Here is a 22,566-nt window from a genome sequence, read left to right on the forward strand (position 1 = left end):
TACAGAACAACTGAGCTGCCTCCTCTAGGGGAACCCAGAGCTGTGAAGGCTACAAGGAAGGTGGGATACTGAGAATACTAGAGAATGAGGGGAGCCAAGATGTATTCTAGGTGTGGAAATGGAAGAAGTGAATGTACTATGGTACTGTTTCTAGTCCAGCTGCAAGGCTCTATAATTTTAAATTATTTATTTGATACAGAGATGTCAAAGTTGTAATAAGGGATTGACAAGGACTACATCTGTCTCCCATGTTAGAGAGTATCAGCAGCTTCCAGTGGCAGTGCTGGGAATTCTGAAAGTCATAAGCAAGTTGCCTTGAAGACAAAGTGAGTCCCCTAATGCCCATGAATCAAAGACTGATTTATGTCAAAGAATTGAATTACAAAACTGTTTTAATTCTTCCTTTGACATCCTGATGTTCTCATTAATAAAATAAATATGTGGTTCTTTTTTCCCATAATTCCAGTCAACTTTTAATTTCCACAACATCTTTGGCAAGGTGTTTCAGATTTAAAAATATGAAAGGCATTCAAAGTTGATGGTTTGGGATGCTGTATTCCACTTTTACAGGACAACCTTTTAGCTGTGTTGCTTGTATTGAGAGAAAGGTGCCAGGCAGAAGAATTGTGGGCGGATCACATGGGATTATCACCACAAACCCAGGTCAGTGCAAGACCAGCCAGTTAGGCTTTGCAAAGGCACTGAAGAGTTTGGAACATCCAGATATATCCTGATATATAGAAACTGGACATCTTATTTTCTAGAGAGATGTGTGAATTTGCAACAGCTCTGCTAGAACCAGATCAGACACCTGTTCCCTCCCTCCCCCCAGCACATCACTCTGAGGAGTCCTTGGAGTCTGTAAAATGCAGTATTTTTCCATTTAGCACTGTAATTAATTTTATTCATTTATGTTTGAAAGTTTAAGAGACATTTCTACCACTTTTTGTGATAGGTCTAATGCAGCTAACATGGTGCAAGCACTCTCCAAAAGCTCCATGGTTTTGATAGCTCCCTGCAGTCTTCTGATGTAAAAATAATTATGTTTTCACACCGGCAACACAAAAATAGTAGTTAAAAAACATTAAACATTTGAAGGTCTGACTTGGCATCGCTACTGTGAGGCCCTGGGAGCTGTCCTAAGTGAATTATAGACACATTTTAAATCTTGGAAGGCAGCAGCACCAGGTATTTAAAGGGCAGGCTGGGAGGGAGCAGGGAAGGTCTTTCATAGAGCAATATCAGCAACTGACCACCTGTCTTCCTTAATGCACAAACTAGAATTTGCTAATTACAGAGGGGAACGCAATATTACAGCCCTTTTCTTAGATGTTATGGTGCCAGTCTACCTCACTTCGCAGCCTGGCTCAATGATTCAGTCATTGCATGACCAGCTGATTACTTAAGATTCCCTGACAGATTTTCCTCCCTGGCTTTGCTCACCATGTCATTCCAGGGCTTTCTGACCTTCCTTTTCACAGGATGTTTTTGTGTTTTTGTCACTGCAGTTCCTTTGGTCAACTTGCCATGTGCAGGAGACAGCTACAGATATAATTGCTGGGGAGAATACCTTATCACATGCTTCACGGTTTTCCTGCAAGAGCAGAAGCAGAACTCTCAAATAAATCTGCTGTAGTCCCTTTCATGTTATATTAAGCTGCAAGTCAGAAATGCATAAAAGGCCAAAAGTCTCAGTATATGGCCCCAAAACAGGAAGAATGGATTGGCAATTAGTATTCTCTGGTACAAAGTAAATATGTATAACATCAAGACAAGGCTGAAATAAACAGTTAGTAGGAATCTGGAGAGAAAAATTAAGGTAATTTATGGATAGAAAGAGAAAAGCAAAGCCTCAGAACCAGAAGAAGAGCAGCAGGTCTGCAATGCAGCAGCAGCATGAAATAAAAATCATCCTGTTTCATTTGTCAGGGTTTTTTGAAGGCTCATGTTCTAAAGATTATTAAAAGGTAGAAGGAGAAGTGATTTTAGTATATTTGAGCAGAATGAATCAGACAGGATTCAGAAATACCATGAATGAATATTAATTCATTTATTTGCTGAACCACTGCACCTAATTAAGAAAGCTTTTTGTCAGTAGAAATCCCCATTTCTTCCCAGAGGTTTATTAATGGAAAACATTTTTGAATTTAAGTATATGGTATTAACTTTCAGAAAATACATACCGTAAATATTCCACACATTAAAATGAACTCCAGGTAGGCTCATAAGTAACTTAGATGTGTAACTATTACACAGAAGCCTTTTAAAGTCATTCCATTTTTTAAAAAAAGGTGCAGGAGAAAGTAAATATTTTAGTAACAGTAAAGGCTTACAAACTGGCAAATTGGAAAAAAAAAAAAAATTCCACCACGATCCACAAGCCAGTCTTTAACAAACATTACTGTTTGTTTTTTGGTTCAAACCACAGTGAGTTAAGGATGGAAAGACTGCCTAACTTTGAAAATCTTGTCTTCAGCCTGTTTTAACACAACCTTGCCTTGAACAGAGGTGTTTTGTGTTCTTTGCCACAGTGCAACATTCCTCTGAGCCCTAAGGGAGGGGGACCGCCTGCTGTCACATCCTTTCTGAAGGGACCCACCCTCTCAGCAGGATAGCTCTGGTACTGCCAGCAATCCAACACCTCCATCTTACCTTACTTTTTCTTGGCTTTTAGACCTAGAAACCTATGAGTTTGAGGGAAGCCTTCACATACCCATGAGGATATTTGTGATGGATCCATGTGATTTCTATACTCCCGCTCAGAGGGCTGCTGAGAGGACCAGTGCCATAAAAGATGCTTTAGTAACTGGCAAAACTTACACGTATAGGAACGTGAATGACACACACTCGTGTGTGACTCATGCATGAATGGGAAAAAAGTCACTTCAAAACACTGTTATTTTCCCCTCTCCAGACCCTGGTAGAATGTTAGGAGCAGCCCACCTCACCAGGAAAGCAGGTGGTGGTGAGGGACAGAGGTAGGTGTTGGAACAGCCCTGTAGCAGCTGGTGCAGGGTGGGGGAGCTGGCCAAGGAGGGGGGGACCCTCCAGGTGAGCCAAGAAAGAGCCAACCATCCCTGAACTGGAAGCTGTACCTCCAAAGACGAATTGGACTTGTCCTCACCACCTCCGCCACAGCCAGCTGCCAGGAGCACCCCTGAGACAAGAAGACGTCACCACTTTTGTCACAAAAGCAAGTAAACCCCATCAAATATTCCCTCAGTTATTTGTACCCTGTGTCTCTGGGATACAGGAGCCAGGGGTCACAGGGGTGATGGGGTGTTGGGGACAGCTCTGTGACCGTGCAGGAGGGACCCCTGAGGGGGGTCGGCATTGCCACTGGTGAGGCCACCCCTTGAATGCTGTGTCCAGTTCTGGGCCCCTCAATTCAGGAAGGACACTGAGGTGCTGGACCCGGTCCAGAGAAGAGCAACAGAACTGGGTGAAGCATCTGGAGCTCAAGTGTGATGAGGAGCTCTCGAGGGAGCTGGGGGTGTTTGGCCTGGAGAAAGGATGCTCAGGGGGGACCTCACCGCTGTGCACAACTCCCCGACGGGAGGCTGCAGCCAGGTGGGTGTCAGGCTCTTCTCACGGGGAACCAGCGATGCGACAAGGGGATAAGGTCTTAGCTGTGCCAGGGAAGGTTTAAGTTGGACATTAGGAAGAATTTCTTCACAGAAAGGGTGATTAGACATTGGAACAGGCTGCCCGGGGAGGTGCTGGAGCCACCGTTCCTGGAGGCTTTTAAGGAAAGAATGAACGTGGTTCTCAGTGTCCTTTTCTGGTTGACAAGGTGGTGTTGGGCCCTAGGTTGGACCCGATGGCCTCACAGGTCTTTTCCAACCTGTTGGTGATCCTGTGTCAGCGTGGGCAGCCGCAGCCCCAGCCCGGGGCGCGCTGACACGGAGGGGGCTCCGCGGCCCCTCCCTCCGCCGTGCCCGGGTCCCGGCCCGCCCGAGGAGGCGGGCGCCGTGACGCCAGGGCCGTGCGGCGGCTCCGCCCCGCGAGGCCGGAGCCGAGACGGAAGCAGCCGCCGCACAGCAGCCGCCGCCTGCAGCCGGAGCCCGACATGGCGCTCTGAGCCAGCCCCGGCCGCGCCGAGAGCCGCCACCCCGGGGGGCCCCGAGCAGCCGCCCCCGCGCCGGGACCGGGGAGCGGGGCATGGGCAGGGCCGCTGCGGGGAGCCCGGCGGGCAGGGGACAGCGGCGCTAGCGACCCCCGCCCGCCCTTCGCGCAGCGCAGCCCCGCGGCCGCGAGGTGAGGAGCCGGCGGCGGGCGGGGGCCGGCGGGCAGGGCGGGGAGGGAAGGAGGGAGCGCGGCCCGCGCTGAAGCCGCCGCCTCCCCGCGGCTTTGTCCTTCCAGGCCCCGCCGCCGCCGCCCAGGAGAAAGAGGCCGAGATCGGGGAGCAGCGGGCGGCGCCCGCCCGGCCGCCGCAGCCCGCCATGGCCCACTCGCCCGTGGCGGTGCAAGTGCCCGGCATGCAGGTGAGCTCCGCACCGGGCCCAAAATGGAGGCGACGGGCCCGGCCCCGGCTCCGGAAGCGGCGCTTGCGGCCCGCACCGGGCGGAGCCGCCGCCGGGGCGCGGGGGGCCGCGGGTGGGCGAAGCGGGGGAGGCCGCGCTCGGGCTGGGGGGAGGCCGGGCCGGTCGCCTAGCCGGGGGAGCGAGGGAAGCAGGGGCTGCTCCGAGGTAACGGGAGGCTTCGGGGACTGCGTACCTGCACCCCGGCGGGGGAGAAGTGATTCCCCTCCCTCCCTGCCCCCTTTGTTCAGGGGTGGCCGCGCCGCATCCAGGAGCACGTAAGAGCCTCTAAAACTGATTAAAGGCGAAGTGAAGTTAATCGCAGGGTGTGTGGGTGCGCTGTAAATGACATAGCAGGCGCGCTGGCAGGCGGACCTGCTGCAGGACTTCCCCAGCACCCTGGCGCTGGGCCTTTAGTGCGGCTTCCCGGAGGACCGTGGGATTCATGGAAAGGTGTTATCTGCCAGCTGTGGTCGGGACAGAGCACTGGAGAACATAGTCTGTCAGAAACCTGCACCTCTCCTCGCCTGGGAATAGGGCCTCTTGTTGTTTTTATGTTTGTGTTACCTGCTTAGAAAACAAACAATTTGGTATGTTACTGACTTTCATAGGAAAGGTGGAATACCTCTGACTCTTCATTCTTACTCCACTGGACAATCTAATACAAATTTGGCCAGAGATCTTTATCAATGTAAAGGAGTTGAGAACCCAGCTCATATCGGTGTTGATTTTTGCTTGTCTGACACTTTGTTGATTTTTGCAATTCAACCAGTGTTTTGAGCATTCTCTTAACTTCTGAGATAGTCATAACTGTATAGCATCAGACGTTTTTTCACTTCAAATAATATAGAAACATTTATGATACATATCTGGGTATGTGAGGGATACAGAGGAGACTTCAGAAAGTTACTATATCTGTTGGTCAGGTAACTTTATGACTTCTAGAAAATGTAGAATTGATATATAAGCAGTACTTATATATTAATTTGTGCCAGTTACAGTGCTTTAGTTTAATTTATCTTTCTCATTTCTAATAATTTCTAGGCTCTCTGAAATCTGTTAAAGTCAGTCATTCACCGACTTTGTTTCTCTAAGAGGACACAAGCCACATCTTTTCAGCCTACTTGTTCCATTGTGTCAGAGTAACTGTTACATTAGAACATTCTAAAGAAATTTTGTGATAAAAGATTTAAAGACTTTAGTCTGAGCTTCTTTATTTACAGCCTCTGCGCTTTCTAGTGTGTTTGAATTTAGGAAACTTCTGTTTCAACATTTTGGTTTGTCAATTTCCTATTTTTATAACCACTTAATGTATTGCTGTCCTATTTTCTGTAACTGCCATCACAAAAGGACCTTGAAATTATTTAAGGTTCTGTTTTTCCATTATTATACCAAAAAAACTTAATTCTAATAGCATCCTTATCCCCACTAGTATCGTTATTAGTGTAACCCACAGCTCTTAACATATATCAGTATGCTAAAAACATTTTTTAAACTATTAGATGAATCCAGATGCATAGAATTAAAGCATATTTTTTTCCTTGGTGACACTTTTTTTGTGAAGATGATTACAAGTCCTGAAACCCTCAGAATACAAAGAAATAGAATTCCATGTGATGTTAGTCTGTTCATCCTTCTTCTAGAAGAGTCATAATACAGAGTGTTTTAATTAAAAAATACCCTAAGACCAACACAGCAGCTGCATGGCAGTCTGAGGTAGAAGAGTTGTTTCCTTTGGATTCTTTTAACCTATCTGGACTATCAGTCAGGATCATCTAAGTGATGGTAAAAGTGTGCTTGCTTCTGCTCAGTGTTAATGTGTGGTGATTGATTGAAGAAGGAATAAACAGGTTCTTCAGTGATGCAAGATGTAATAGTTAAGTTAAAACTATCACTGTGGGAAAGTGTAATGTCAAACCTCTTGTTTTGTAATCTGTTGAGGGAAGGTTTTATTCAATATAAGAGTTGGAAACTGAATTTGTCAGAGAATGTCACAAGCTTGACGTTTTCAGCTTTATTGTCATCTTATGCATTCCCTAACATTTGATTATACAAAAGGTATCAAGAAAAATCCGGAAATAAACATGTTATGTAATTCACATACTCCAAAAGCAAGGTTTAAGACTGTTTAGCACCACAGTATATCACAACCTTTTTTGACTCTTTTAAGATTTTTCATCTTACGAAGAGTCAGGTCCCCTTTAAAAAAACCTCAAACATGGAAAATTACAGAAAATCACACAGAGTTATTTTGGTGGACTTGGAGTCTGACTTTAGTCCCCTGGCAGAAATGGCAGACCCAGAGGTAGTATTATCTGTTGCCCTTATGAGTAGTTACAGAGACATTTGTTTACGTAGTGGTTATATTCTGTTTAACCTGTCTTGTGTCCCTAACAAAACCAAAATTTATACCTAACAATTCTTGCCTCTGCAAACAACTTCCTAAACACATTCATTTTCTTGCTTCTTTGGAAAGGCTCCACTTGATGCAGTTGTACAGTGTTAACTTAGCCAACTGCCAAACTTCTATGCTCATTCAGTAAAATCAGGGTACTCGGTGTATGTATAAAATGATGGTCTGAAGTTGAGCATGATACCCCACATTATGGCATTTTACACAGTATCCAAGATGAGATAGAAAATGGAAAGGATGGTGAGCACAGTTAAGGTGTCCTGGTTATGGGAAGAGCAGTTTGCAGTGAGCTTGATTGTCAGGTTTGAGGTTTTATTCAGTAATGTCACAGTAACTTTGTTCCTTGGGATAAAAATATTCAAACTAGTTCTTAGTCTGGAATGCTTTGAGATCTCACAGTGAGAAACCTGTTCACCAGCACTGTCTTTAAGGAATCCAGTTGAACTCCTACAGAACATTTCTGGATACAGCCTGCAAGAGAGAGATTGTTGCTTGTGTCTTTGCAAGCCTGGGTGCTGAAAACAGCTGCAGTGAAGAAGGCGTTGGACCCCTTATTAGTCCTTAGTGCTTTTGTATTGCCCAGCAGACAGAGCACAGAGTTCTGAGGGTTGTTTGTTTCAAGTGATCAGAACATTTCAAGGATGTCAGTCATTTGAGATTGATGTGTTTCTGATGAACTTATGTTCTTGACACCATCTCACACAATGCTCCAAAACTCTTTACAAATAAAAAGGCTGGAAACTGTTCACTTGTAAATGAATAACAATTAGCCTTTCTAAGGTGAACAGGGAGGCTACTTTTCAATATATCAGCATTTAAATTTTCTAAACTAGTATGTAAACTTGAGTGGAGCATCACTCGAGTAATAAATGCCATTTTTAGCTGGTAAGGTTTTAATGTATAAACTTACCCTTTTCCTATTCTAATTGGTCATGCAAAACCTTAAGTCTGTGAAGTAATAACTTATTAACTGATGGAAATACTGATTATTCTCATTTGTATTTTTTTGTTAGTATGTGTGTCTTTGGAACTTGGTTTGGGGCTTTATGTCCCATTATCTCTGTTATCCTACTCACCTAAACACTTTCTGTTTCCTTTCTCATGGTTTTGTTGATATCTCCTGATCCTGTATGACAGTAGTTTCGAGCACAGCCAGAAAGGTTGTTTAGAACTGCTCTCCATCTGTTTTGTTGGCATTCAGACTATCTTGCAAAAAAGAACCTTACTTCCTCTAAAAGTGGAGCAGGCAGGAGCATGTGACCTGTCAGGCAGTGTACTCTGATTCACAATTGAAGGATGGCTTGATTAAATGAAAACTTGGGTGTCAAGGTGAGCTTTGCTCTCTGTGCTGCCAGTTAACAGAGTGGCTGTAGGGCGCTGCTCACTGAAGGACCTGAGCCTGGCAGCTGGAGAGGCCCTCCCTGCAGGCTGCTCAAGGGCAGATCAGTTAATGCCTAGTTGCATGGGTAGAGAAAGATGAGAGGTAACGTTTAATTTTGTAAGTGGTCTTTTTCATAGCCCTAGAAAAAAACCACACATTTTCTCTTAACTTAGTGCACATCTAGAAGTGTGTGGTACCTAAAGCTAGTCTGGAAGTGTGTCAGATTTCTAGTAAATCTTACGCACTGAAGTTGAAAGAATATGGCTTCTGTTAAGAGCGACCAGTCTGTTACTGTAAAATACTTAAATGTTTAGAATGTGCATGTTAGAAGAACTTAAAGCTTTGAAGAAAGATTCTTTCACGGTTCTTTTAATTTATTCCTCTCCTAGGAACTGAGCTGTATCCAGATGCTTCTACAGCGAATTTGAAAAGGCTTTAAACTTCTACTATTTAGAAACTTGTAAGAGTTTAGTGTCTTACTTAAGGGAAACTGGAAAGTCTACCACTTGCAGGACACCAGGAGACTTCCACAGTGCCTAGAAAACTGATTTCTTAAGAATAAGTTGATGTGGACTGTGGTGTTTTTTCCAGTTTCGGTTCCTTGATTGGTACTTCGAGCCACAGTGCAGGTATACTGCAGGAGGACAGTATTTTTAGCTGTATGGAGAACAAGCCTCTTTTCTGCTTGAAGCAGTTCAGCTTTAAAATATTTGTGGAATTTTACACAGCAGTTCTTCCTTTCCAGGTTGTGCAGCAAGCTCCCTTGTATCTAATAGTAGATTGCTAAATCAGCTCAGGCTTTATTAGCTGAACTTGGTTCTTCCCTCTTAGGCCTCGTGGTAAGTTACTCTGGTGACAAGAGAAGTAGGGCTCAGTCATCCTTGTACTGTCTTAGTAGTGTCAATAGAGGAGAGTAGACAGAGTTCTGAAAAGTATTTGGTTTGTGGGAGCTGTGCAGGTATGATCACCTGGAATTCAGCAGATGCTTTCATCAGGGTTAAAAGAAAAAGTCCAGTCCTGTAGTAGTATTTTCTGTGCATGTTTTACAGTTTTATAGACACATTAAGTACTTTGACTTGGAATTCAGAGGCAAATCAGCTGAAGCTGGAGTGAGCACATAAACCAACTCACCTTAATCTCTGTGCTGTTCTGTACCGTCATATACTGTCAGTTTTGAGCAGAGATTAATGTTCCCCCAAAGGTAAAAACATTACATCTGAAAACAAAGTACTAACTTTTAAAAGGATATAATTGTGATTTTATTCTGATTTTAACATAGAATATGTTTGCACTGGCTGTTTTCTAGTATCTCAGCTTTACAAGTCCTGATGAAAGTTTTGTTTTGATTTTCTCCTTTTTCTCCAAAAGGAGAATGTATGGCAAGCAGTAGCTCAGTAATATGTTGCAATTTTTTATTTAGGTGCTTATTTTGAGGGGAGGAATGTTTCTTTATATATAGAATCTAAGAGTGTGTCTATGCAACAGCATTTGTCCTATAAGACCTGTGAAATGTATTAGTGAAGATAGACAAGAGTAGTAGCCTCCGTTTTCAGTGATCTCTAAAAGTGAAAGACTGAATTTTAGATCCAGTAGTAAAAGTACCACTTATTTTCTCTTTAGTGACTGTCTTCAGATTTAAAAGTTGTGAAATTTGGAAAATTATAAAAGACTATTGTTTTGTCTTTTGTTTATTCTTAGAGACTGAATTTAATGATTGACAGAAGGGTTCAGAAATGTGTTTTGGGAAGATGAGGTTGGAGATGAACAGTACAAAGTTGGTTTTTGAAATGTCTGTGACAAATATTTTTTGTCATGGTGTGGTGTCTGCCTGTATGTTGTCTTTGAAGAAATAAGGGGTTGGTGAGGTATCTATTGCATCAGGAGTCACTGTTCCAAAACCTACTATTTCTTTCTTAAAGTAATTGGAAATAAAATTCCTTCCTAGTACTGTCTCACCAGTATTTACTCTATTTAAAGAACTGTCATTTGTTCTTTAAATTTAAACTTCTTGCAGTTCTTCTGGAACATGTCTATTCTGCTGATTAGATGGGGATCACTGAGCACACTCCTTAGTTCTGAAAGAGAAGTTTAAATCTCCTGGGAAGTGTGCCTACATGGTGATACTCACTGAAATCTCCTCTGCCAGAGGATTGCTAGCCAAATAGATTTGGCAAAAAGAATTGAATTAGAGAAACTATTAATACAGGTACTGGCAAGGTAGCACGAGCTTGCTTGTCTCATTCTTCCTCGTTTTGTGGACGTGTTTTTTGCATGGGCTATATTGATTAGGTCCATAGCTGAGGAAAGAACATGGCTTCAACTTAGTTCCTTCTTCATAAGGAAAACTTCGAAGAATTGCACAGAACTACAATTTTTGGAAGTGTGTAGCCAAGTTTGTGTTGCTCAAGTCTGGATTTGAATGGTCTTGATTGAGGCAGCATATCTGAAAAAGCTCTGTGACAAGGTCTGTTATGGTTCTGCATGAATTCTCTATGCATCAGTGAAGGCAAAAAAGGAATGAGAAATGAGCAGAAATCTGCAGGTTTCACATTTGAACCTTGGAAAAGGGAGTCTGAGAGCCCAGAGTGGCTTCACTGTTTACATGAACCAGAATTCAAGAATCATGGGTTCAGTCCTGGAGAATGGGTTTTTTTCCCCTGTTTCGTCCTGCTCCTCAATCTTTTGCAGACTTTCCTCTCAGCTGGGTACTGTTATATATTCTGAATATCTGAATAATGTTGACTGGGGGAGGATCAGAGGGTGTCTGTGCTTTGCTAGATGTCAAGTTGTGTTTCAGTGGAGGCTTCTGTGTTGGGAGCTGAATGCAGAATAATAAAAACAATGTACAGCTTGAAGTGACCATGAGTGTTGTAGCATGCCTAAATGTAAAACACTGAGTAAAAAAAAAAAAGATTGAATTTCTAGTGATGTAGATCAGTTAAAAACAGAATTATGAGGGGAGCAAAATGTTCTTGCTGTTGATCTCTCACCTAGGAAGGTGTCATCTGACAGCTGGTCATAGCAAGAACATTTTTACATTCCTGTACAGCTTTATTCTAGCCTAGTTGGCAAGAAGAATCTGATTCTTTTTTTTTTCTCCAGGGTGTTTCTTTTCCTCCCCTCCCCCTTCCTCTTGCCTTTTATGTAATGAGATGCTTTGCCATGCTGTGAATGAGCTGCAAAGTAATTGAAAAAGGAGTTGCCTGAAACGGGCAGGTTGGTTCTGGCAGCAGAGGTTTCTTTCTTTGTAGCTCCTTTTGGAGTAGTATTTCTGGTTTTTTTGTTGTGTGCTTTTTGTAGCTTGGGGTCCAGCATCATTGATATGATCCAGGGCCAGTTATCAAGGAGAGAGTACAGCTTTCAAGTTGGTGGTCCTCTAGCCTTGGGGAGCGGACAGAAATGTAGGATTCTAGTTGACTGGTGTTTGCCTTCCTTTTCCAAATGGTCCCTCCCAAAATTAAAGGAATGGCGATACCCTCTAAGTATGGGGTCCCACTTAGAGTTCATTGCATGTAGTCACTTTGCCTGGAGACTTATCTGTGGTGACTGAACTTGTGGCCTGATCTTTAACCCACCCACACTGTGGTTTGGAGCCATCCTTTTTCAGCTAGCATGTTTGTGCCTTACTTTAGTTTTGTTTGGCCTGAAAATAAGTAATGATTTCTTCAGTGGAGAGATTTAGCAAAAGTACTAATGTGTGCCATACTTGAGGTCTTTTTACTGCTTTTTAGTTTATGAATTGGCAGGTTAAAAACATGGATTTTGTTGTTATTTGTGTTCTAGCTGCCTTATATAATTCTAATCTTATTTACAGGAGGAAGGTCTGTGTATCAAGTCCTAATTTACACAGAAGAAATGCTAAAATGGCTTCTAGAGTGAGAAGGCCTGACAGATTTATGTAGCGGTCACCACTTAGCTGTATTTAAATAGTGGGAAAATGGTTGTGCTGTCATATAGGTTATAGGTTATTGCTGGCATATAGGATATAGGTTATTGCTGGCAGAGTTCTCACATGGGCATTCCTTTAAATGGGTGTGGCAAAAATTTAAAAAAATTGTTTGTGTACTGATAAGCAGGCTGGTGCTAAAAGGAAAGGCACACTGCTAAAAGTAGGCTGCAGCCCATAAATGGTTATTTTTCCATATTCCTATTAGATGTGGCCTTCGAAATCTCTCTGCAAAGTATGTTTTTCGAAGCAGTTCATAAAATGGAGAGGTTACAAGTGTTCTTTAGCAATGAGAAATTGCAGTAGTCCTTTATGTTCTGACTTCTGATTCAAGTTAGTTCATTGAGGTGGGTTAGTTACACATTCAGCAGTCACTTGTCCTGCACTTTTCAACAGAGAAGATGAAACTTGTGAAAGACCAGTTTGTTAAATTCTTAATAAATGCAGAACAGCATTGTTAGTTGAAACACTGGGACACCAGAACCTGTTGATGTCTTGAACTGATTTCTGTCTTCATTTCAGGATGTCCGTGCTTCTAGCTAGAAAGCATTCAGCTACTCACATCTTTTTCAGATCATAGTAAGGATTCAATCATGTAACTTGGTGTCCCCACGCCTTAATTTCTCTGATTTTTTTTTTATTAGGCTGTGCTCCTCAGAGATGTGAACAGACTGGAGATTATGCAGCTGTATGCAGTGATTTGAGGACATTTTAAAAATATACTAGGTAGTTAAAAAGTATTGATACATAGAATAGAAGCCAAGTGGGACTCCATTTGAACTGTAGGATGTGTAGGATATCAGTTCTAGAGAGACTCAATGTCATGAGAAATTTTCTCTTTGTTTCTTTTCCTCAGTGCAGAGTATTATTTAGAAATAATTGGTATAAATTTTTTAAATTGCCTTCTGTCAAAGACCTAATCTTTGGGACATATGGTATTAGTCTTTTTTTTGTGCTTATTTATGCTTTTTCCTAGGCTGCTTTATGTTGTGTGAAAGAAAAGCTAAGAATAGAGGAAATTACTTCAGTGGTTTCCATTTTCAGCATAATGTACAATTGACAGCTTGGATCTGTCACAGGTCAGAGATGGTTTGAATATGAAGGTAATTCTTTCCTTAAAACTCTGACTATAGGTGGATTTGAATGCTGATTTTAGAGTTTCTACAGTCATACACATTTTCAGGCAGCTCGCCTTATAGCTAACTTGATGAAAACAAAGCCACATACGTTTTTTCTTGCTGTTTTTGCTTTTATATTAAGTTCCCTAGGTTCTCACTAAAAATGGCAATGAGTCTTGGCCTTGTCAGATAAGAGAGATGTTTCATAAAGGGTGTAACAGAGGTCAGGTCCCATTTAAGGACAGCAAAACCCAGATCTAGTTTTTAGTACCCACTGAGTAGAAAAACTTGTAGATAATATAAAAGTTTGATAAAATCAAATCAGGTTTTTTTTTTGTTGCTGTTAAAATAATTTTCTCTGCATATATATCATACAGTTCCAGTAAATATAATCAAATCCTGATATCTTAGTCTTGAACAGGACTGCAGGGCAGCATCAGAGTTTATTTACATGCCAGAATAGCTGAAAACAAAAGTGTGTATGTGTTCAAGACAGAGAAAAAGAGATGTCTACAGGTTCCACCCTTGTCTTGAATGTCAGCAGGTTCATTTTTCTTATTCTTTGTAAGTAATAATGGATCTGCACCTGTGCCTTCATTAACTTCAAACTATTTAAATTTTTATGTATACACACACACACGCCTATGGCACTGTTTCTGTAAGTAACTTTCCTTATGCTGGTAAAACATGAAAATATATATAATTTATGTGAATAAATATTGTTATATGATTTAATATGCATGGTGTATAATTAGTGTATATATATCTAAAATATCTGAAACTACATGCAGATAGTGTATGGGAAGAGATAAAGAAGAATGTATCTGTTGATTAAGATATTACTCTTAATAAGTACTGCAGCCTATCAGGTTTGTCAGTCTTACTCCCTCCTAATTTTATTTTTGGGGGGTCTGAACAGAAGAAAAATTTTAAGAAGTACTTTATTATCTGAGAATAGGTAAATTCATGTGAATGGAATTGCTTGAAATGACAATCTTAAACACAGGTAATTCTGATGGCTTCCAAAGACATCAGCACCTGTTAGACTGCCAGAGTAGTGGGTGCTTGAAAAACATAAGTAAACACTCTATGGTCTTCTCTTATCAACCTTTTATAAAGTACTTTGAACTAATTATTATATCGTTATTTAATGCATATTTGGGTAATGTAGGTGTAAGTATAGGTGAGCTGCTCTGTAACAGTGCTACAATTCTGAGGGAACTTCTGTTCCAGATAAAGCCTGGGAGGTGCTTGCAAGTCCTCATAGTGTAACAGCATTTCTCAGGATATGTGTTCTCACACTGACAGACTGCTTAAAAGAAATCTCACAAGACTGTTAAAATAGCTCCTTTAGGAGTCCTAGAGGATGTTAGGTGCTTGGTTTTGTTAGAATCAATGCATTAGTTCAGTCTCTGTCCAAGAGTCTTCGAAGTTTTATTTTTTCATTCAATTGTATTCAGTACCTTTGAATGGAATTCATTAATGAGCATTTTCAGAAGACCTGTTTCTGTAAAAGAGCTGTCCTGCACCGGCAGATCTGGACACAGCGCAACACAGCGTTTCTTCTAATTTGGTTTATGTAATTGGATTTCTGTATAATCTTGGAAGTTCCATATTCAGTATGTTTTAAGTTTGTTTAAAAGGAAAAATTCAGAATTTGAAGAACGGGTACATGACAGGATCAGAGGTGAAAAGGTGAGTCAGCAAGTCAGTTTTGCAGCAGAACACAGCCAGGACATTGCTTCAGAAACATGTGTTTATTGGAATCAAAGGAAAGAGGTTATATAAGCCAGATTGGCAGAATGCTTGACGCAACAACTGGCAAAAATTACATTTAAAAAAAAACTATGCTGGCAAAAATGATGCTATAGTATTTTTTATTTGGTGCTTTTGAGCAGGTGGTCAGACTGGATGACCTCCTGAGGTCTTTCTGGAGCCAGATTGTGTGACTTTCTGTGTGCGCATACAGATGTGTATAAACTCATGCAGTGATGGCACAAGGTTGGATAAGAGAGGAGGAGAGATTTCCTGAAGGCCCCAGGCTGTGTGGTTGTGCTGGGCTGGTGGAATGGTGCACTTGGAAGCGGTGCAGAGGGCTTGTGTTGTCACGCTCATGCTGCTGCACTTAGTCACACTGGCGGGACTGGAGCTGGCATGTGAATGTGCCTGTGCTTGTACTTGTTGCTGCTTTTGTCTGTGGAACTGGGCTTAGGGAGGGAAAGAGCAAAACATTCTCTGCCTGATTTGTCCACTTACAGGTATTATCTATGGAGTCCATATACTGTCAATTGTGTTGTTACCATCTGCTGTCCAGCAGACATGGCTTCCCGTGGAAACCAGTATTTATTTTTAAAAAATAATACCAGTTATTCGTGCAGGCGTCTTGCAAAACTTTTTATCATTTCAGTGAAAGATCTGTGAAACAACAAGGAATAACAATGGGTGGTTTTCTCAGGAGTGTTAATAGTGTTAAAAATCTTAATTTGTACCATATTAGAAGTTCAGCTGGCAGCTGTGTTGCAGAAATTTGCTGGTATGTAATGAGGGTGTATATACACACACATATGTTTTTCTGTTTCTATAAAATTTATCTCCATCCTTTTCTATACATTTGTTTATAGAGCAGTCTTTTAAAGTTTTGATTTGTTTTCATTAGTTATAGAAAAACATTCCTGTAGAACAGTAGGCTGAAAGACAAGGAAATTAAGAAAGGTAAAAGCAAATCTGTTTCAAAATGCAGTCTTTGTTCTCAGGCCATGTTTTAAGTTATGTAGTGTTACAAGTTTGAAGTCATTCCAAAGGACATTATCTCAATATTAGCTGTAGTTGGTCGGAAATATTTGTCCTTATCCTGGAGTGTCCTACAGTCCCTTGTCAGCCTTGGTGAGTAACAGAAGCTGTAAAGCTGACTTTGCTTGCTGTGAGAGGATTTTCTGAGAATAGAAAGATGTGACTGTTTCCTCCAGTAGTCCTGCACAGATTGTTCTCCTCTGATGGCCCTCTGTTCCACCTCCTCCTCCCCGGGATGTACATGGAGTTCTGCAGCACTGGGAAGTCGAGCCATGACTGATCTCTCCCTATACTTCAGCACTCATACATAATGGCATCCGGAGTTGTTGGAAGATAAAATAGCCTTTAAAGCTCTGATTCACCTGAAGTAGCTTCGGGGAGAGAATTTGTAGGCCTGGTTTGTTCTGTTGATGGTAGTTAAGTGGGTGTATAGGATGGAGTGATGTGTTTTTCTACTGAGGAGCCCAGAGGAGTTTTCTGCTTAAGGTTTCTCCCCCAGCAAAATCCAAGTGTTGCCCTTTGAGGTGGTCAGACATTTGTGAAGGGCTGGATTAGCTGAGTGTGCCTGTGATTAAATTGCTTTTCTTTTATCTGACTGGAAGTGTTTTAACGGGTTTAATCTCAAATCAGCAATACCTCTTAGTATGAATGACTCTTGAAATCCCAGGTTCCAAGTATGTCTTAGATTGAAGCTAGTTTTTGTGAAGATGAGTATTTAAGCATCAATCAAAAGTTTTCCTAGTCATCTTTCTTAACTTGTTTTTTCGAAGTGTGTGTCTCTGTTTATTATAAATGTAGAATTATCAGTTAATTTTTCCTTATTGTAACTAATGCAGTTGAGAAACAATTCCCGGCTAGAGGATGGTTTGGCATCTTACCTGGCAGCAGGGAAAGGCTGGGTTGCAGTTGCTTCTGCTTTTGCCACACCTATCCCTACAATATTTTTTTTGGAGCACCTCTGGAGATAGATTTTAAATTCAAATTTAAAGAAAAAAGTTTTTTAGTCTTAGTGATGAAATGATGGCAGGAGCCAATGCAGTAGTGTACGGCAATGTGACTGGTCTTTGGACAGTGAAGATTTACTGGTGTTCTTGGGACTATTTTAACTAAAAACTTTATGAGCACCTGAAGCTTTCAGTCATTTTCTTTCCTAATATAACAATATTAGTTATCCCAGGTTGCAGACCAAATAGGTCCTCTTTTTTTTTTCCATTTCCTTTGATTGTGTATTTGTTCATCTTTTAGGTCTTTCACTGTCTCTATCAGCAGAAGAAAAAATAAAAAAGTTTTTTGTTTAACTATTTTTAGGAATTGTTTTTAATGGAGCAGAGTAGCAATGAACTTATTATAGATAGACAAGGGGGAAGTGCCTCATTCTTGTTGTAATGTGCTGCTCAGGAGCACCAGTGTTTCTTGTCTGTTTGCAAAATCTAGAAATCTTACCTCCACAGATCTCTATGAATGAATGTGCTGTACTAATTCATGTTCCCTCCTCTTGTGATAGCAGAAATAACAGCATGGTATACATGAGCAGAGAACTGATCAGCTGAAAATAAACCTGGCAAATCATATGATTAACTCTTAGCTAAATCTGTTTCCTGATTCATTTCACCGTATTGTGGAATAAATTCTGGTTCTGGTCAAAGGAAGGAAGCAACAGTAAGGCCCCAGATGTAAGAAAATAGGACAGTCCATTTTGGACTAGCTTAAATCTGGGGGTTTTTACCAGTAAAGATTTTCTCATGAATTTGCGTGAACACCAATATAAAGTTATTTTCTGGAGTTTCATATTGATACCTGAGTATTTGGTTGTGTAGGGTAATCTGTGCTTTATTTGTGTGTTAAATGTCTGCTTTTGGAAAAAAAAAACCCGCTTCTTTTGCTGGTTCTGACTTTTTGAGTGTGAGCAAAGCATCTATTCCATATTTTCAAAACTTCTTACTGAATTAGAGGGCTTTTTCAGGCAGGGATGTTTCTTCATTCAGCACTGATTTGTGCAGTCTTTTGCCCAGTTCTGACAGCAATAAGGTGTCTAATTCTGTAGATCTGCAAAGCCTGGGCTGTTCTGTTCTTTTGGTGTGTCTGTCTGACGTCTTCAAAACATTTCTGCGTAAACTTTTGTACTCTGGTCTGAAGTTCTGTGTTCTTAAACTGTGCAGTGTGTCATCCGTGTCCTTCAAAAGCCAGTGCTCTGATGTTTGGATATGCAAGGTTCTCTAAGCAGCCACATGGCATGCTTTTTCTTGAAGGGAAAGTGAGAATTTGCTTCCTTTTTGTTGCCCTCCTAATGAATTGAGTGAAGCTAAGAAATTTTAAATATTTTTATAATAACCAGTCTGGAGATTTTAAGAGTAGTTTTTCAGCAGAGATTCCAAACCAGCAGTGTCGTCAGCAGTGCTCAGCTCCTCTCTGTAAGGCATATGAGGTGATAGCAGCCAGTTCCAGTCGGTGCTGTGGGTTCAGTACTCCATGACAACTTCTTGTTCCTTCGCTGAACACCTCTCAGTCCCTTTGGCTCATCTTTCTGTCAGCACTTTTAACTGCCCTGAAGACACCTGGTCTTACCTGATCTCAGGCTCTGGCAGTCGTGCCATCCTCTCCTGAGCAGCCCTCACTGTGTTAGGTGACAGGGAGCTGTGCCTGCCCCAGGCTCTTGCCCAGCTGGGAAGCCCAGCCTTTTCTGCCTGGGTGATGTTGGTGATGGTCCTGTGCCAGTAATTGCATTCCCCAGTCTTCTGAGTTACTGCACAGACAGGATTAATGTTAAGAACAGCTCTCTTCTTCCGTTTTAAAGAGTTGTTATGTGAGGTTTGTACCTGACTCCCTCCCTGGTAAGGCTCACTTACCTTTGAAAGAATTGCATAATGTATGTTCTGTAACTAATAGCTGAATTAGAAGTTAGTGAGTAGGAAATAAATTTACCTGATGCAACTCTTCTGGTGATGATAAATCCGGATGAGGTGCTTCTTGGGAAGTAATGAGGGCTAGAACTTGGAAGTAAATTAGGCAATTCATGTGTCTTTTTTCCCTTCTTTTTTTCCCTTTTTCTAGAACCACAGAGCAGACCCGGAAGAACTATTCACAAAATTGGAACGCATTGGGAAAGGCTCCTTTGGTGAGGTCTTCAAAGGAATTGATAATCGGACACAGCAAGTGGTTGCCATAAAAATCATAGACCTGGAGGAAGCAGAAGATGAAATAGAAGATATACAGCAAGAGATAACTGTTTTAAGTCAGTGTGATAGTCCTTATGTAACAAAATACTATGGATCATATTTAAAGGTAATGTATAATATTGCACAATGATTTGCTGGAATGCTGCTAGGAAAATCATCTAAAATTAAGGCAGATTTATCATGCCAACTTGGTGGTTTTAGTAGGTTTTTATTTTCCTTTGAACAGATGTTTTTCTCTTCATTTTTCTCTTTTTGCAGCTTGTCCTTTGGCCTAGGATATGCACAGATAGGCTACAGAAGGAGCAGAGTTGATAAAGGATTCTTTTTGCCATTGCTTTTGGACCTTGGTTTTCTCTCCTCCCTCCACAGTCCCTAGCACAATTTTGTGGCCTTTCTGAGCAAGGGAAACATACCTTCATAGTTACAGGAACAAAGCTGTTCCTGGTGTGGAAAGAAACCGTGCGCCATGTAAAATGTGTTGGCAGTTATGCAGCTTAGTAGGCCTGAGACAAAGTAACACTGACATCAGCAGAGTTATGTAACCACTGTGTGAAATGTTATCTAAGGTATAATTTAACAAACAAAAATGAAAACCTACAGAAAACCAAAATGTTGAGTAAAACTTTTCATGTTAAATAATTCTTAAATGTTTTGTGCTGATGACATATTTTAGGTGACTTTTAAAAAATATCCATGAAACTATTTAATGTAAGCTAAAGTTTTAGTGATAGTTCAAAGAATATTAAGTATCTGGAAGAGGTTATTTGCTTGTGTTTAGGTTTTTTGTTGGTTTTGTTTTGTTTGCTTCAGTTTGGGAGGTTTTTCTGGTTGGTTTTGTTTTTTGATACTTGGTCTCCCTCTCAGCATTTCTGCTTTCTTAAGGTGTAGTGGGGTTTTCTACATTTTAAAGACAGATTTCTAATAAGTGTTCCCTGTGTCACACTTGTGCTGTGTCTTTCAGTGATATGTAAAAGTATTTGCAGAATTTATTTAGTAATAGTCTTAATAGATGTTGCCTTTTTTCCATTAAAATTGCAAAAGTAGTCAATCTTTTATATTTTAGTATAAAGTGGGCAAGTAATTTCCCCAATATTTGCAGTATATTAAGTATACTCCCAATACTAACTTCTCATTTTGGCTAATGTAAGACAGCTGTAGGGGCTTTGTTGTTTACTGTGAGTTCTTCACACCCAAGTAAACATACAAATTGCCATTGATAACTCATTTTTGCTTCACTTTATTGGGCTCAGTCAGTGGGATTTTTGTTTTGTTTGTGAATAAGTAATAAATGTCTGAAAAGTAGGATTTACTTTCCACCATCACAGCATATTAGAGCAAGCAGGTTTGTCTCATGACAACTTTGAATTCAACTCCTAAGGTTCCCCTGGAGCGGTGCACAAATGATACTGCAGATCCAGACATGATCAGTCTTTTTTACAGTCCTTTATTTTCTGTGATGAGCTAAGTCCTAAATGATGTTCTCCTTAACATCCCTCTTTTCAACTTTGTGCTGTAAAAGCCCAGTTGTTTGCCCTGAAGTACGAACAGGTCAAAGTAAGTCTTGGAAAGTGTTTTTGCTTGAAAGTGTTTTTGCTTGGAAAAGTGTTGTGTGAAATGTCAGAACTAAACAGTGATTTCAGCAGCTATAAATGGAGGAATTAAATTTGGATCGGGTGGGGATTTGTTTTGTTTGTTCTTTGTTTTTTCAGAGGTGGGGGATGGAAAAAGCTGTAGAAGTTACAGATTGAATAGGGAAAGAAAATAGCCTTTTCATTATTTACAGCAATATAGGTGTGGAAAGTAAAGACTAGTTATTCTATCAGTGCTATAAAACTATTCAATTCTGTTTAGATTTTATTTATTTTTAAAAAATTCTTGGCAAATGTAGGATCATATTAATGCTGCAGTACTCTCCTCACCACTATGTGAGTTCTTCCCATTTCTGTTCTGAGTGGATAAATTCTGAAAGATTAATGCTGATTTCTTGTTTACTTTTCACACTTGTAAAGTTTTTGGGGAAGGAAAATTTCTGTGCATGGCGTTTGGGGAGGTGTTTGTGGAATTTTGGTTACTTTCCCATTCCTTTAAGAAATTCCTTTAAAAAAAACCCCCAAACACAGAAAAAGCCGTAAAAAGTTGTTCATAGGAATGTTTTCCATCCCAGAGTAGTGTGATAGGTAATTCTGCTGCTTGTTATTCCCCAAATAAATGAATAAAAATGTCCACAAATAAATGAGTACCTTTAATTCTGTAACTAAAAATAAATGAAGCAACTTTTTAAGTAGTATCTTCTATCTAAATTGTTCTTAGACTAGATAAATCAATGGTTGCTAGTTCAAGATCTTTCAGCTTGAGACTCCTCAGGGGAAATAGGGTATTGGCTTCCTTCAGTGTGCAAAGAATCTTTTATTCTGCCTTTTCATTTTAGTAATAGCAGGTATTTTGAGAGTTATTCTGTCTACTTTTGTTTGTTTGTTTGTTTTCTTAATTGCTCTAGCTGTTAACTTTTTATTAGCTATTTCTTGGAGAGTGGCTGTCAGCCTAATTGTTAAGCTGTGTAGTACTTAATTCAGGATTCAATTTTTTTTTATACATTGTAAGTATCTCTTTGAAACAATGAAATAGGTCCAGTTGTGTACCAAATGACTGTATAATTAAAGGTCAAAGAATATTGAGGTTAAATTCTGAAAAATAAGACATTTCTTATAAAGCCAAGTCATAGGCTGCAGAGATCAGAAGCAGTTTGCCATGGAAATAACTGGCGTGAAGTTCACCTTCACAGTGGTCCCATATGTTTGTTCCTGGATACTTTGATTTGTATATAAAGATGACTGAAAAATTCCTAGAAATACTTCTTAAGATAATGGTTAAAAAGAGCATAAGCATAAGGTAAATAGGAGATGTTTCAAAATGTAAGATTTTTTTTTTTTTTTACATCTTTATTTACACAGTTGAGCCAGTGTGCTGTTTCAGATCATGCTGTATGGACTAGAAATAGTTTACTAAAGTGTATTATTCATACGTATAGCTCTCTCTGAAGCTGTAGAAATGCCATTAGAAATGTTTGTAGTTTTACACTGTTCAAAGAGAGTGTTTTCCTGCCTAAATACCAAAGCAAATCCTCAGTGAAAAGGCATTCATGTTGCCTGCAGCACTTACTGGTATTTCTCTAGTTCAGTAATCTAGATGTGTCTTAAATCTTTAAATTTTATAGTTTCTACT

The 22,566-nt window shown here is 40.5% G+C and overlaps 1 protein-coding gene across 1 annotated transcript in view; it reads left to right on the top strand.

The window, feature by feature from the left end:
* Positions 1–4,000: 4,000 nt before the first annotated feature.
* The window catches only part of STK26 (serine/threonine kinase 26), a 30,857-nt gene continuing 12,291 nt past the window's right edge, over positions 4,001–22,566 (top strand). The window contains exons 1-3 of the mRNA XM_058847770.1: positions 4,001–4,257; positions 4,363–4,484; positions 19,220–19,450. Of these exons, the coding sequence (XP_058703753.1) occupies positions 4,443–4,484; positions 19,220–19,450 (273 nt within the window). The 5' untranslated portion in view covers positions 4,001–4,257; positions 4,363–4,442. The remainder of the gene's footprint in view (positions 4,258–4,362; positions 4,485–19,219; positions 19,451–22,566) is intronic.

Source organism: Poecile atricapillus, chromosome 12 (assembly GCF_030490865.1).
Source record: "Poecile atricapillus isolate bPoeAtr1 chromosome 12, bPoeAtr1.hap1, whole genome shotgun sequence".
NCBI lineage: Eukaryota > Metazoa > Chordata > Aves > Passeriformes > Paridae > Poecile > Poecile atricapillus.